The following is a 15,890-nucleotide window of genomic DNA, read 5'->3' as shown; positions in this document are numbered from 1 at the left end:
GCTTCTCAGAGCGATGACAGTCTGTCTGTGATGGCCTCCGATTGGTGCTCCAACAGGAGGGGCGGGACTTGTGGTTCCAGGTGGAGTGATGGGCATGCGTTGAGTTGCTCGTGGTCTGTCTGCAGGAAGAAAGAAAGAAAGAAAGTTCAGTTAACCCTCGTGTCGTCCTCCCGGGTCAAATTGGCCCCGTCTCTTTTGACTGTTCCTTCTTTCCTCCCTTCCTTCCATCCATCTGTCCTTCCTTCCTTCCTTCCCCCCTTCCTCCCTCCTTCTTTCTTTCCTTCTTCCTTTCCTTCCTTCCTTCTTCCTTCCCTTCCTCCCTTCTTCCCTTCTTTCCTCCATTCTTCCTCCCTTCCTTCCTCCCTCCTTTCCTTCCCTTCCTCCCTTCCTCCTTTCCTGTCCTTCTATCCTTCCTTCCTTCTTTCTTTCTTTCCTCCCTCCCTCCCTCCCTCCCTCCCTCCCTTCCTTCCTTCCTCCATTCTTCCTCCCTTCCTTCCTCCCTCCTTTCCCGCCTCCCTCCTTTCCTTACCCCCTTCCTTCTCTCTTTCTTTCCTTCCCCGTACCTTCCCCGTACCTTCCTCCCTTCCTTCTTTCCTCTATCCTTCTTTCCTTCCTTCTTCCTCCCTTCCTTCCTTGACTCGAGGACAACAGGAGGGTTAAATGATCAACAAATGTATGTAATATTATAGCAGAAAAGTTTAAAAATTCATGCAGAATTGGCCAAAATAAATGTATTTAATTTAAATCTTTATGTATTTTATAACCTTCAAAGTGCTGTACTAACATTTCAACTTTAAAATGAGCATTACATTTAATAAAAGAACACAAGTACACAAATTTAAATGCTATAACTTTATGCAAATCTAGCATGCTGTCACCCTTTGTGACTTTCTACAAGGTAATAACTCAAAGCTTGATTTTACTCACAGGGTTAATTTGCTGTTGTGGTTTCAGTTATGGGTGTAGACGCCTCCGGCTCTGATGGAGGTGCTGATGGGGGACGACAGTGGATGATGTCCCGGCCGGATGGGTTTAGCTGCGACACAAACAAACAAACAAGCAGTTATTTAATAAAGCATCAGTTTTATCATCCGTCTCCATGAGTCCTCTGTGTGTGAACGTCCTCTCACCGATCTGTGCAGAGTATCCTCTCCTGGCCATGCTCTTGGCCCGCACCGCCTCTTTGATTCGGTCCACTTCCTGCTGGTAGCGCTTGCGGTCCTTCATGGAGGACTCCTTGGCGTCCTTCAGAGCGTTCTCCAGAGCTTTGACTCGCTCTGCGGTGGCACGGAGACGCTTCTCCAGCTTGGGCAGCTCGCAGCGAAGGTCTGCGTTGTCTCGGACCAGCTGAACAGAAAGGACAGAGAAAAGTACATGAGTGTATAGTGTTAGTATTTAACCTTCGTGTTGTCCTCCCGGGTCAAATTGACCCCGTCCGTTTTAACGGTTCCTCCCTTTCTTCCTTCTCTCTTTCCTTCCTTCCTTCCTCTTTTCCTTTCTCCTTCCCTACTTCCTTCTCCCTCCCTCCTTCCTTCTTTCCTCCGTCCTTCCTTCCTTCCTCCCTTCCTTTTTTCCTTCCCTCCTCCCTTGCTTCTTTCCTTCCCTCCTTCCTTCCTCCTTTACTTACTTCCTTCCTTCCTCCCTTCTCTCTTTCCTTCCTTCCATCCTCTTTAGTCTGTCCTTCCTCCCTCCTTCTCTCTTTCCTTCCTCCCTTCCTTTTTTCCTTCCCTCTTCCCTTCCTCCTTTCCTTCTTTCATTCCCTCCTTCCTTCCTCCTTTACTTCCATCCTTCCTTCTTTCCTTCCCTCCTTCCTCCCTCCCTTGCTCCCTTCCTCCCTCCCTCCCTCCCTTCCTTCTTCCTGCCTTCCTTCCTTGACTTGGGGGCAACAGGAGGGTTAAAGTTAAGCATACCTTTCTGACTTATAACATAATAAAGTGTTATATTTACCTGCTTGTGGACCTTGGTGAGCTGTTCCAAATTATTCTCCAGGAAGGAAATCTTCTGTTTCTGGGCAACGTTGCCAAGTCCTTCCTCACAGTCGAGCTCTGCACTCTGAAAAAAAAAATTTAAAAAATGAAACATTAAAGATGAAACTAAAGTGTGCACAATTAAAGGTAAGTTGTTCCTCCACTGACGTCGTACCTTCTTCACCCGCGTGTTGAGATCCTGAACGAAGAGCTTGCGAAGGTTGTGTAGAGTCTGCAGCTCTTTGGCCTGAAAGGACAAGAAATGAGACACATTTACACACACTGATGATCTGTAGTTTAATTTAATGAGAGGAGAGGAGAGGAGGACGAGGGGAAAGGAAGAGGAGGGGAGAGGAGAGGAGAGGAGGAGGAGGAGAGAGGAGGAGAGGAGAGGGAGATGGAGAGGAGGGGAGACAAGAGGAGAGGAAGAGGAGGGGAGATAAGAGGAGAGGAGAGGAGGACGAGGGGAGAGGAGGGGGAGAGAGGAGGAGAGGAGGATGAGGGCGGAGGAGAGGGTAACGAGACGAAGAGGAGGAGAGGAGAGGAGGACGAGAGGAAGAGGAGAAGGGGAGAGGAGGAGGAGGGGAGAGGAGAGGAGAGAGGAGGAGGACGAGAGGGAGAGGAGGGGGAGAGGAGGAGAGAGGAGAGGAGGACGAGAGGAGAGGGAGAGGAAAGGAGGAAGAGGAGAGGGAGAGGAGGGGAGATGAGAGGAAAGGAAGAGGAGAGGAGGACGGCGAGAGGAGAGGAGAGGAGGAGGAGGACGAGAGGGAGAGGAGAGAGAGAGGAGGGGAGATGAGAGGAAAGGAAGAGGAGAAGAGGGAGAGGAGGGGAGAAGAAGAGGAGAGTACTGTTGAATGGCTACAAAGACAGTCTGAAGGTTTAAGGACATTCATTGGTTTATTGGTTCAATCTTAATTCTGAGGCACATTTTAAAAGTCAGCTGTTAAATAAAGTTTATATAAAGAATGAAATGACAAAAAAAGAAAAGATTTTCCACTCGAACTCAAAACTGTGACTCAGCCTGTGTGACAGCGACACTTAAATTTTAAGCTTGTGGGTTCAATCACGGGTCGCTCAGTGAGATTTAAAAAGTCAGTCACACCACTGAAGACTTGAAAGCTTTGTGAGGAGGACGGCCCGATGGTTCAGTGTGATGGCAGTTTACTCCAGTTTTTACAGTCATGGGTTCGATACCAGGTCAAGTCACACCACGAATGATTAAAAACATCCAATGAAAAGTGCTGATCCTGTAGCTCACTGTGTTCAGCAGCTGTTTTAAGGTTGTGGACTCATTTCAGTAAATCTTCAAAGTTGTTATGCAGAGTAAATATTAACAAGCCTCTTTTATGAGCTGTGAGACTCTGTAGCTCACCGCGTGGACCAATGTCTTTCACTTTTAAGGTTGTGGGTTCAATCCCAGTTCCCTCAGCCACATTTAGGAGAGACTGAGACAGAATATTCAGATCATGAGTCCCCTTTTAAGCTTCAGGCCATTAATAATTGTTAATAACTAACTAGATGAATGTTAATTTATTCAATTAACATTAAGAATTCATTAATTATTAATATCAATTAAATAATAAAGTTTAATGAAATATATTATAAATAATAACTATTAATTAATATTAATAATTAATTAATTGTTATTGAACAATTAATGGATCCTTCTGTAGTAAGACTATAGTCTTACTTATATGTAGACTAATCAGTTGATGTGATTTTATGAGTCATCCACTCATTGATCTCATCAATGTCCGGCTTCATTAATTGTTCATTAACAATTAATTAAATGTCCTCAATGGAATCAGTAACTTGACGAGGCATGGATGAGGTTGGATGTTCTAAGGTTGTGGCTTTGATCCTAGGATAGTTCTGAAGTAAGGGTTAGGGTTATCAACTAAAATATCTTAGAGGAGACTTTGATAGATGCCTGACAATGAATGATTTTAAGGAGCACACACAGGTGCACCGGTAATGTTCATAAATGACCAGCAGATGGCAGTGTGTGGGGTGTCACCTGTTGGGATCCATTCAGTCACCTGATGCAGGTCACATGACTGCCATGTAGTCACATGACTGTCATCATTGAGTAAAGCAGCAGTTTGGACTCTTCACTGTAAGTTTGCTTTCTGTCATACTCATTTTAACTTATTTATCTACAGTAACTTTCCACTGTGTTTCTTGCTCTTTTATGTTTGTGCTTCATCACAAACTTTGTAGAACATGTTGGAAGATAAATCTAAATATCTACATGTTAATTATTGATCAAGCTGCCAGAATCAAACCAACAGCTGATCAATATCTCCTTTCTTTTTCTGCAGCTCTGAGAAATGAATATGTCTGACTATTAAATGTGTTGTATTCACTGATGTGGAGGGACAGTCAGTCAATGCCGAGTCACTCATTTACTGAGTGAAGAGTAAAAGCATAAAGCATTTAACAGTGTCTAAAAGTAGAGAGAAATCCTTAAACTGCACTTGTATTTACTTTTGTTGCTTCACGAAGCACCTCATATGTTGAAAATGCAAGCTTTCCTAGTTTTATGAATGAGTTATTTGAAAATCTGCCCTCTCTGAGTGACTGTTTTCTGATTTTTGGAGGGGACATGAACTGTGTTATTGATCCTCAATTAGACCGCTCTAAACCTGGCTCAACCCGATCGGTAATGGCTAAGGCCCTTTGCAACTTTATGTCTAGCAATGGCTATGTTGACCCCTGGAGATTTCGCAATCCGAGCAGTAGGCAATATTCTTTTTATTCACACGTGCACCAGACCTTTTCTCGTATAGATTATTTCTTTGTAGATGCTAAACTTATGCCAAAAGTGACAAATGTCTCGTATCATCCAATCGTTATCTCAGATCATTCGCCTGTGTCCATAGATGTTCAGATTTCCCCTGGACCTCGCTATTCCACCCACTGGCGATTCAATACGTCTCTTTTATCGGATGACAAATTTCATAAATTTATTACAAATGCAATAGAGGATTTTATTGCTCTTAACCACTCTGATTCAGAACCTATCTCTAAGGCGCTGTTGTGGGAGTCCTTAAAAGCATATTTGCGAGGTCAGATAATTTCGTACTCTGCGCATATAAGAAAATTAAGGATGTCAACTACTCAAAAGCTATTATCTGATTTAGAATCAGTGGATCAACAGCTTGCGACCGCCCCATCTGACGATCTCTTGAGACGTTGCGTGGCCTTACAAACTGAACTGGATCTTATCACAACTAATGAGGCGGAGCGCATGTTGCTTCACTCCCGTTCTAGATATTACTAACATGGCGACAAGTCTGGTAGGTTGTTAGCTCACCAATTACGTCGTCAAGCAGCCTCACGTTTAATACCACACGTTAAGGATGAATCGGGAGCGCTGCAGGAGGACCTGGATGTTATTAATTCTGTCTTTTCATCTTTTTATGAATCCCTGTACGCGTCTGAGCTCACGCGTTGGTCACTCAATTAGATTCAGCTCTGACCATTCAAGAACTAAATTTGGCTTCACAAAGCATGCAAAATAATAAAGCCCCGGGACCCGATGGGTTTCCAGTGGAATTTTTTAAAGCCTTTCAGGCCAAACTTATTCCATTACTTCACTCTGTTTATGTAGAATCTCTATCACTTGGCTCTCTCCCCCCTACATTGAGACAAGCCTCTATTAGTGTTCTCTTAAAGAAGGACAAAGATCCGGATCTTTGTACCTCCTATAGGCCAATCTCTTTAATGAATGTAGATACAAAGATTCTGGCAAAGGCCTTGGCTTGCCGACTTGAAAGGGTCCTTCCAACTATAATTTCTAAGGAGCAGACTGGCTTTATAAAGGGGCGTCAGCTCTATTATAATGTTCATACTTTGTTAAATGTAATCTACTCGAAAGAAACAACTTACACCTGAGGTGGTGATATCGATTGATGCCGAAAAGGCGTTCGATCGAGTTGAATGGCACTATCTATTTGCAGTCTTAGCTAAATTTGGATTTGGTGAAAGTTTTATATCGTGGATACGCCTTCTTTACACACTCCCTTGTGCCAGTATCACCACTAATAACACTCAATCCGGCTATTTTTCTTTAAATAAAGGTTGTAGACAGGGCTGCCCCCTATCTCCCCTATTGTTTGCACTTGCAATAGAGCCCCTGTCTATTTATTTGAGGACTTCTCCCACTTTCAATGGCATCACTAGGATTCATACAGAATTCAAACTTTCGTTATATGCCGATGACTTATTGCTCTATGTCGCAAATCCAGAAAGTGCCTGCCCCACCATTATTTCACTCTTTCATAGATTCGGCCGGTTCTCAGGGTATAAAGTTAACGTTGCCAAGAGTGAATGTTTTCCTGTCAATAAACTAGCAATGCAACTCTCCCTGTCTGATATTCCTTTCAAATTGAGCCCTTCAGGATTTAGATATCTTGGGGTTAACATAGCCAGGTCTTTTAAATACCTTTATTCTGAAAATTTCTTTCCCCTCTCAGCTGCAGTTAAGGCAGATTTTCAAAAGTGGAGTTCCCTCCCTCTCTCTTTGATTGGGAGAATAAATACAATCAAGATGAATGTTCTGCCAAAGTTTCTATTTCTGTTTCAATGTCTGCCTTTATTTTTACCAAAAAGTTTTTTTTAAAACAGTAGACTCGATTATCTGTTATTTTCTGTGGAATGGCAAAACACCCAGAGTCAGACAAAAAGTACTCCAGAATTGTAAGTTCTATGGCGGCCTCTCTCTGCCAAATTTTCAATTTTACTACTGGGCGGCGAACATCACTAAAATTACATTCTGGTCCATGCCAACTAGCATACCTTGGTGTCAACTGGAAGCAGAGTCGTGCTACCCAGCCTCTCTTTCTGCTTTACTGACCGGTCCAGTTACTGCAAACCTCTCTGGCCTTACCTGCAACCCTGTGGTTACTGCTACGCTTAAAATATGATTTCAATTTAGGAAACACTTTAAATTTATGGCGCCTACAGTTCTAACCCCACTGTTAAAAAATCCTGTGTTCAAACCCACATTTACCGATCCCACTTTCTCCTTATGGCAGGATAAGGGACTGAAATATTTTGGGGATTTCTATAAGGAAGAGGTCTTTTGCTCTTTCACAGACCTGGTGAATAAATTCAGTCTCCCACCCTCCCACCTTTTTAGATATTTCCAGGTGAGGAATTGCGCAAAATCTTTATTCTCCAATTTCCCTCACCTCCCACCTAAGCAACCATGGGGTGAACTTTTACAATTCAATCCTCTACAAAGGTCTTTAATCTCAAAAATGTATACTTCTATTCAGTCATATGATGGCCATCTGACCACCAACACAAGAGAGGCTTGGGAGCGTGAACTAGGATTGGTTTTTGATGAGTATTGGTGGGAATCTGCTCTGAAGGTCATTCACAAAACATCTATTTGTGCCCGTTTGACCCTGATACAGTTTAAAGTTGTATTTAGATGTCATTATTCTAAGACAAGGTTGGCACGGATTTTTCCAAATACGGTAGATGTCTGTGACAGATGTGGAGGCTCACCCTGCAACCTTACGCACATGCTTTTCTCCTGCCCAGCCCTGAAAAATTTCTGGCAAATGTATTTCAACACCATGTTGAAGGTATTCTCAAAGACTATTGACACTTCACCACATATTTGCATTTTTGGTCTTCCAGAAGAGCATACCCAATACTCTAATAAAGAACTGGAAGTGATAGCTTTTACCTCCATGATTGCTAAACGTCACCTCCTTCTTAACTGGAAATCCACAACAGCTCCTTCCAGCACGCAGTGGATTAAGGAGGTTATGTCCTTTTTGAAAGTAGAGAAAATTAGATATTCAAGAAGGGGAAACTTAAACAAATTCTACAATAAATGGCAACCGTTGATGGATTTTTTTGAGACAATGTAACCCCCCACACTCCACCCCCCCCCCTCTTTCTCTCTCCTCCCTTTTTTCTTTAGTTTACTATTGTTTCTTTATTTGTTTTTGTTTTTTTATTCTTATGTTTGTGCGATCAAGAACATTTTTTTTAAACGGACTATGTCTAAATACTTTTCTTTTCTTTTTTTTTATTATTATTGTTTAGGTATCTGTACCTATTTTTGTAATCGTTGTTTGTTTCTTAAAATATGTATATCTAAATCCATTGGTGTATACGAGCACGTCCAATGCTGACACCTATGTGTCCTGATATGTGTGAGTGCCTTTGTTATTTTTCATGTACACATCAATAAAAAATATGAAACACAAAAAGAAAATGCAAGCTTAAAAACATCACTCCTGCAACTTTTCAAATCAGTCTCAAGTCCAAAAACCATGTCGCCATCTAGCGGACTAATGGTGGAACTGCAGCAACTTTCTCTGACTCTCTTCTATTACATTATCTATCAAGTTAGAGTTACTGCACACCCGCCGACCCTAACCCTAAAACTACATGTAGTTGAACGACATAGCTCAACTACAATTTGCTGTAACTTGCTGGTAGTTAAACAACATAACTTACTACACCCTGCAAATATTTCCTCCTGCTGCTTCATCAAGCACACACCTCATATGTTGTAAATGCAACCTTCACTCCTGCAACTTTTCAGTCTCAAGGTCCATAAACCCATAAGTCGCCATCTAGTGGACTAATGGTGGAACTGCAGCAACTTCCTCTGACTGTTCTATCCAGACTAACAGAATAGGAGTATATCTGGACTGTCATGTTAGCATCCTTTCTTTCTATAGAGTCTCCTCCAACACATTGATCCAATTTTCCACCAAATTCCACAAAGGAGGTCCAAACCAATAATGAATTAATGCATTTGTATGTAGCCTGCCATATAGCCACTGTTGGTCAAACACTGAATGCTCCCTCAGCTCAGTAGGTCTTGAATGCAACCCCAGGCTTGGCCCCGCCTCTAATCAAGGTAAGGTTATTTAAGACACCTGTGTACATTTGTTCTTCCTTTTCTGCTGCCATGTGGTCTGGACGGAGGTCGGTATGCTGAGATGTAACTGCCAGAAGTTCTTGTTTCTGAGAGCTAACTTTGGTTTTCTATGCTTAGTTTCTCTGTTGGTGTCTCCAGCTCGTAGACCCTTTTCCCTACTATGGTGGAAAGTGGTGCCTGGACAGTTTGATTCTATTGTGTATGCAGGTGGCTAACTAACTCTGTCTCTTTTTGTAGGATACCATCTGCTGCTGCTTTTTGCCTGCCCTCTTTAGTACAGCCTTATAAATATTGGAGATTAGGACCATCTATTTTTGTTTAACCTTTGTAGTTTGTAGTTTGTAGTTTTATTAGATTTAGTGGAGTTGTGGGCCAGGTTTGTCCCTCTGGTTGAGGTCTCTTCACAAGTGAGTATATGTTGGCACACCTAGAGATCTGCTAGCCCTAGTCCACTTGTGTTTTGTTTTTAACTATTGGTAGTATATTCAGATTGTGATTTTTAAACTGAATTTGTAATAAAATGCTTTTACATTTAAACTCATTGTCTTTAATTTACTTTTGTCAGCTTATTCTTGAAAAATGTATCAGAACCAGTCTATGATCTGAACTCTATTTTGGAGTCACTGACTTTTCATGTACCATAATTTCCAAGTTGTGTATCACATCTAGTCCCTTTCCAACCATTAGCACTGCTGTGTACAATGTACAGCAGTTCATTTTGTATAGTCCTGCTGGAAATGGTCCAAATGCACCATTTCCTTATTAGAAGTAACAAATGGTGTTTACTTCAGTGTACTTAGTAAAACTTGCTTTGGTTCTGATGCCTCAGACTGTGCTAATTGTCTTATACCTACAATGTATTGCCATGTAGTTGTGAGATATTGCACTATCTGTTGAATACTCTGATAATGTGGCCAAATCTGGGGAAAAAAGCCTAATAAACCATGAAACAGTTGCTGCAGATTGTTCAATTTTTATTCAACCATCACAGATATTACATTCCAGTAAAGTTCATGTAATCAATGTTTGACAGTTTAAATTTCATCCTCAAACTCAGGCTGAGCAGAAGTGCCTGGTCACATCCCAGCAGGTGGACTCCAGTTCTCCACACCAGTCAAGCAACACTAAAAAAAAAAGAGAACACATTACTAGAGAGCACTTGAGTTTTGAAAAGAAATTGCAATTCACATGTTAGCTTAATAGAATCTGTGCCAAAGTCCTGACATTTCTCTCCAATACTAAGAGTCCACTGCAGATAGAGAAGTCTGCCATGGCAGTACAGGATTGGGGATACATACCTGACATCAGTCTTGGTTCCTGCTGTAGAGAAAATAGTTAAAGCAGGAACAATACTGTCACTGCTCAGGGTTTGATTATCACCACATTAATATAAATTTTACTGGTTTTGCATCACTCACCTTCATCTCCACACTGAGCAGCTCATCAGTAGCTCTGCCTGCAACAGTCAAGGAAAAGTTACTTCACATCATAAGTCATATGGCTACTTTGATTGAAAACTGTTATTTTCTACCACCTATGAAAGTTCAACTTCAAAGCTTCCTTATAGGAGTGAGTCTGAAGTGTGCAGCCTTGTACTCATTGGGCCAAGCTCTGCAGCAGCTCAGCGACAGACTCTAAAACAGAACCTGCAGCCAAAGCCAAATACAGAGATACTCTACCAGCACTGTAACACTGAGCCAGACACACACTACCTGGACAGCTACTGAGCACTGGAGTGAAACAAACAGCCACCATGATGTGGTATCTACTGCAATTTAAACATTTTGCTGTCTTTTAAAAATCACTACAAAATAATTTGATGTGAAAAATAAAGAAATGTAAAGTTCTGGGACATGACTTGAATGCAATGTGAATCTTAAAGTGAACCATCACAACTCTGTTAACCTTTACTCCAAAGAAAAAGGCTGGGGGTTGGTAGTTTCATCCCATGGCAGCGGCTCTGTCATGGGGGACCCAGCATCTCTGAAACAAAACATAAAGGTCATAACGTGCTGCAATGGAGCCACCAAGTGTCACAGAAATTGGAGGGCAGGCAATGAACAAAAAGTTGACTTAATGACTGGTTTATGTATCTAAAGTCAGGTAATCCTTGTGACCTAATATGTGCACATAAGTGCTCAAGTTCAGCTGCGTGGTTGAACACGTTCAGTAACGTTAGCCAGCAGCACAGTAAAGTGAACAGGTCACGCAAAAACCGCCAAAAAACGACTCATAAGCGCCATTTTATAAAAGTACTTGAACTTTCTCACGAATTTAGTACAATAATACATTTCTTTAAAAAAGCTGAAATTCTTACCGCGTTTAAACAGACGTCAGAGTCACGTCTCCCACACGTTTTTTTTCTAGACTGAGATCCAGAGCGAAAGGCACGCTCATATTTATAACCTACGGCTGTCGCAGTGCATTATGGGAAGAGACGCCCTTCCAAAGATCGTCTCTTAAACAGAACGACCACTAGTTTATTTCCCCCTGGATCTTCATTCATTTTATATATAAGTATAAAAGGTGAAACAACAACATTTGTACAACATGAAATTTTGGAAAACCAGTCTTTAGGATAGCTCAGTGAGATAAGTGTTGGGCATTAGGTAATTGAAATTAAGGTTGTTGGTTCAATCCCCGTTTAGGGTCATTGATCTTTAATGTTACTTTACAGCATTGGTGGTAACTCTAATTAGAATACTGCCCCCTGTAGGCAACCAGTAGAAACACATCCACAATCCTCTTTGGAGGATTTGGGATTTTAGGCCGATAGGACGCAGACAGATATGTGAGCAGGCCGGGGATCGAACCCACCACCCCCAAAACTCAAACCGGCTGTCTAAATCACTGAACCACAGGCTCACATTGGCTCCACAAGTTTTCATCAGGATTTGACTCTCCAGCAGTTTGTCTGACTTTCAAAAAGCTGTGTAACAATTGAACCAACAACCTGATAGCTTCCCAAGTAGTCATCTAAGGCATTAGATGTGTCTGACTTGGAAAAACAATTGGACATAGTGAGAATTGAACCCACGACCACTAAGATTCAAAGCAAACAGCTAACAAACTGAGCTATTCCCCTTGGGATCCAATCAGCAAAATCACAAGTTCAAGAAGGTTTCCCAACAAGCTGAGCTGTTTGAGTTGAGATGCCGAGGTTTGGTTTCTTGCACCTGAGGCTCCAACTTGTCAACCTAATTAATCTGTAATTGGAGCAATGATTATGAATGATTAACATTATTAATTTATTAATAACTCATTATTAATAATCATTAGATTAACATTAATTGAAGCAAGTAATGTTCATCTATTAATGATTAATATTAATAATTAATTAATTAATATTAATAATTAAATAATATTAATAATTAATCATTACTAATGTTAATTGAATCAAGTAATGTTACTCTATTAGTTATTAATTATTAATATTAATAATTAATTAATTGTTAATGAACAATTAATGAAGCCGCACCTTGATGAGATCAATGAGTGGATGACTCATAAAATCACAACAAATGATTAGTCTACATATAAGTAAGACTATAGTCTGGAGAGCTACTGCCCTGCATGTTTTATACACACCTGATTCTAATAATTAGCTGAAGCTCGTTAAAAGGTTTGATAACATGCTAATAATTAGAATCAGGTGTGTATAAAACATGCAGGGCAGTAGCTCTACAGGAGCAGGGTTGGAGACCACTGCTGTAGACCAGTATTCATCAGCTTTTCAGTCTCCAGCAGTTTGTCTGACTTACAAAACTATAGTCTTACTACAGCCCCTACATATAAGACTATAGTCTTACTACAGCCCCTACATATAAGACTATAGTCTTACTTATATGTAGACTAATCATTTGTTGTGATTTTATGAGTCATCCACTCATTGATCTCATCAAGGTGCGGCTTCATTAATTGTTCATTAACAATTAATTAATTATTAATATTAATAATTAATAACTAATAGAGTAACATTACTTGATTCAATTAACATTAGTAATGATTAATTATTAATATTATTTAATTATTAATATTAATTAATTAATTATTAATATTAATCATTAATAGATGAACATTACTTGCGTCAATTAATGTTAATCTAATGATTATTAATAATGAGTTATTAATAAATTAATAATGTTAATCATTCATAATCATTGCTCCAATTACAGATTAATTAGGTTGACAAGTTGGAGCCTCAGGTGCAGGAAACCAAACCTCGGCATCTCAACTCAAACAGCTCAGCTTGTTGGGAAACCTTCTTGAACTTGTGATTTTGCTGATTGAATCCCAAGGGGAATAGCTCAGTTTGTTAGCTGTTTGCTTTGAATCTTAGTGGTCGTGGGTTCAATTCTCACTATGTCCAATTGTTTTTCCAAGTCAGACACATCTAATGCCTTAGATGACTACTTGGGAAGCTATCAGGTTGTTGGTTCAATTGTTGCACAGTTTTTTGAAAGTCAGACAAACTGCTGGAGAGTCAAATACTGATGAAAACTTGTGGAGCCAATGTGAGCCTGTGGTTCAGTGATTTAGACAGCCGGTTTGAGTTTTGGGGGTGGTGGGTTCGACCCCCGGCCTGCTCACATATCTGTCTGCGTCCTATCGGCCTAAAATCCCAAATCCTCCAAAGAGGATTGTGGATGTGTTTCTACTGGTTGCCTACAGGGGGCAGTATTCTAATTAGAGTTACCACCAATGCTGTAAAGTAACATTAAAGATCAATGACCCTAAACGGGGATTGAACCAACAACCTTAATTTCAATTACCTAATGCCCAACACTTATCTCACTGAGCTATCCTAAAGACTGGTTTTCCAAAATTTCATGTTGTACAAATGTTGTTGTTTCACCTTTTATACTTATATATAAAATGAATGAAGATCCAGGGGGAAATAAACTAGTGGTCGTTCTGTTTAAGAGACGATCTTTGGAAGGGCGTCTCTTCCCATAATGCACTGCGACAGCCGTAGGTTATAAATATGAGCGTGCCTTTCGCTCTGGAGCTCAGTCTAGAAAAAAAACGTGTGGGAGACGTGACTCTGACGTCTGTTTAAACGTGGTAAGAATTTCAGCTTTTTTAAAGAAATGTATTATTGTACTAAATTCGTGAGAAAGTTCAAGTACTTTTATAAAATGGCGCTTATGAGTCGTTTTTTGGCGGTTTTTGCGTGACCTGTTCACTTTACTGTGCTGCTGGCTAACGTTACTGAACGTGTTCAACCACGCAGCTGAACTTGAGCACTTATGTGCACATATTAGGTCACAAGGATGACCTGACTTTAGATATATAAACCAGTAATTAAGTCAACTTTTTGTTCATTGCCTGCCCTCCAATTTCTGTGACACTTGGTGGCTCCATTGCAGCACGTTATGACCTTTATGTTTTGTTTCAGAGATGCTGGGTCCCCCATGACAGAGCCGCTGCCATGGGATGAAACTACCAACCCCAGCCTTTCTCTTTGGAGTAAAGGTTAACAGAGTTGTGATGGTTCACTTTAAGATTCACATTGCATTCAAGTCATGTCCCAGAACTTTACATTTCTTTATTTTTCACATCAAATTATTTTGTAGTGATTTTTAAAAGACAGCAAAAATGTTTAAATTGCAGTAGATACCACATCATGGTGGCTGTTTGTTTCACTCCAGTGCTCAGTCAGCTGTCCAGGTAGTGTGTCTGGCTCAGTGTTACAGTGCTGGTAGAGTATCTCTGGCTTTGGCTGCAGGTTCTGTTTTAGAGTCTGTCGCTGAGCTGCTGCAGAGCTTGGCCCAATGAGTACAAGGCTGCACACTTCAGACTCACTCCTATAAGGAAGCTTTGAAGTTGAACTTTCATAGGTGGTAGAAAATAACAGTTTTCAATCAAAGTAGCCATATGACTTATGATGTGAAGTAAATTTTCCTTGACTGTTGCAGGCAGAGCTACTGATGAGCTGCTCAGTGTGGAGATGAAGGTGAGTGATGCAAAACCAGTAAAATTTATATTAATGTGGTGATAATCAAACCCTGAGCAGTGACCAGTATTGTTCCTGCTTTAACTATTTTCTCTACAGCAGGAACCAAGACTGATGTCAGGTATGTATCCCCAATCCTGTACTGCCATGGCAGACTTCTCTATCTGCAGTGGACTCTTAGTATTGGGAGAGAAATGTCAGGACTTTGGCACAGATTCTATTAAGCTAACATGTGAATTGCAATTTCTTTTCAAAACTCAAGTGCTCTCTAGTAATGTGTTCTCTTTTTTTTTTTAGTGTTGCTTGACTGGTGTGGAGAACTGGAGTCCACCTGCTGGGATGTGACCAGGCACTTCTGCTCAGCCTGAGTTTGAGGATGAAATTTAAACTGTCAAACATTGATTACATGAACTTTACTGGAAATGTAAAATCTGATGGTTGAATAAAAATTGAACAATCTGCAGCAACTGTTTCATGGTTTATTAGGCTTTTTTCCCCCAGATTTGGCCACATTATCAGAGTATTCAACAGATAGTGCAATATCTCACAACTACATGGCAGGTGTAAGACAATTAGCACAGTCTGAGGCATATCAGAACCAAAGCAAGTTGCACTAAGTACACTGAAGATGTAACTAAATGAGGTGGTAAACACCATTTGTTACTTCTAATAAGGAAATGGACCATTTCCAGCAGGACTATACAAAATGAACTGCTGTACATTGTACACAGCAGTGCTAATGGTTGGAAAGGGACTAGATGTGATCCACCACTTGGAAATTATGGTACATGAAAAGTCAGTGACTCCAAAATAGAGTTCAGATCATAGACTGGTTCAGATACATTTTTCAAGAATAAGCTGACAAAAGTAAATTAAAGACAATATTGAGTTGTAATGTAAAAGCATTTTATTACAAATTCAGTTTAAAAACTACAATCTGAATATACTACCAATAGTTAAAAACAAAACACAAGTGGACTAGGGCTAGCAGATCTCTAGGTGTGCCAACATATACTCACTTGTGAAGAGATCTCAACCAGAGGGACAAACCTGT

At 40.6% G+C, this 15,890-nt stretch overlaps 1 protein-coding gene and 2 long non-coding RNA genes across 3 annotated transcripts in view; 1 reads left to right on the top strand and 2 right to left on the bottom strand.

Moving 5' to 3' along the window:
• Window positions 1-950: 950 nt before the first annotated feature.
• The window catches only part of LOC128354433 (kinesin heavy chain-like), a 39,792-nt gene continuing 24,852 nt past the window's right edge, over window positions 951-15,890 (bottom strand). Inside the window, exons 22-25 of the mRNA XM_053314674.1 lie at window positions 2,143-2,214; window positions 1,948-2,052; window positions 1,131-1,347; window positions 951-1,036 (exon numbers count right to left, since the gene is read on the bottom strand). Of these exons, the coding sequence (XP_053170649.1) occupies window positions 951-1,036; window positions 1,131-1,347; window positions 1,948-2,052; window positions 2,143-2,214 (480 nt within the window). The remainder of the gene's footprint in view (window positions 1,037-1,130; window positions 1,348-1,947; window positions 2,053-2,142; window positions 2,215-15,890) is intronic.
• LOC128354457 (uncharacterized) lies at window positions 9,844-10,338 on the bottom strand. The gene is made up of 3 exons (XR_008321042.1): window positions 10,299-10,338; window positions 10,179-10,200; window positions 9,844-10,004 (listed from the first exon to the last, which is right to left on the bottom strand). It is a non-coding gene; the product is annotated as an uncharacterized LOC128354457 (long non-coding RNA).
• On the top strand, window positions 14,797-15,245 carry LOC128354458 (uncharacterized). Its single transcript, XR_008321043.1, has 3 exons — window positions 14,797-14,836; window positions 14,936-14,957; window positions 15,134-15,245. It is a non-coding gene; the product is annotated as an uncharacterized LOC128354458 (long non-coding RNA).

The sequence above is a fragment of the Scomber japonicus genome, chromosome 24, assembly GCF_027409825.1.
Source record: "Scomber japonicus isolate fScoJap1 chromosome 24, fScoJap1.pri, whole genome shotgun sequence".
In the NCBI taxonomy this organism is placed as follows: domain Eukaryota; kingdom Metazoa; phylum Chordata; class Actinopteri; order Scombriformes; family Scombridae; genus Scomber; species Scomber japonicus.
The sequence above is the reverse complement of the archived record's forward strand: the minus strand, read 5'-3'. Positions and strand labels throughout refer to the sequence as shown.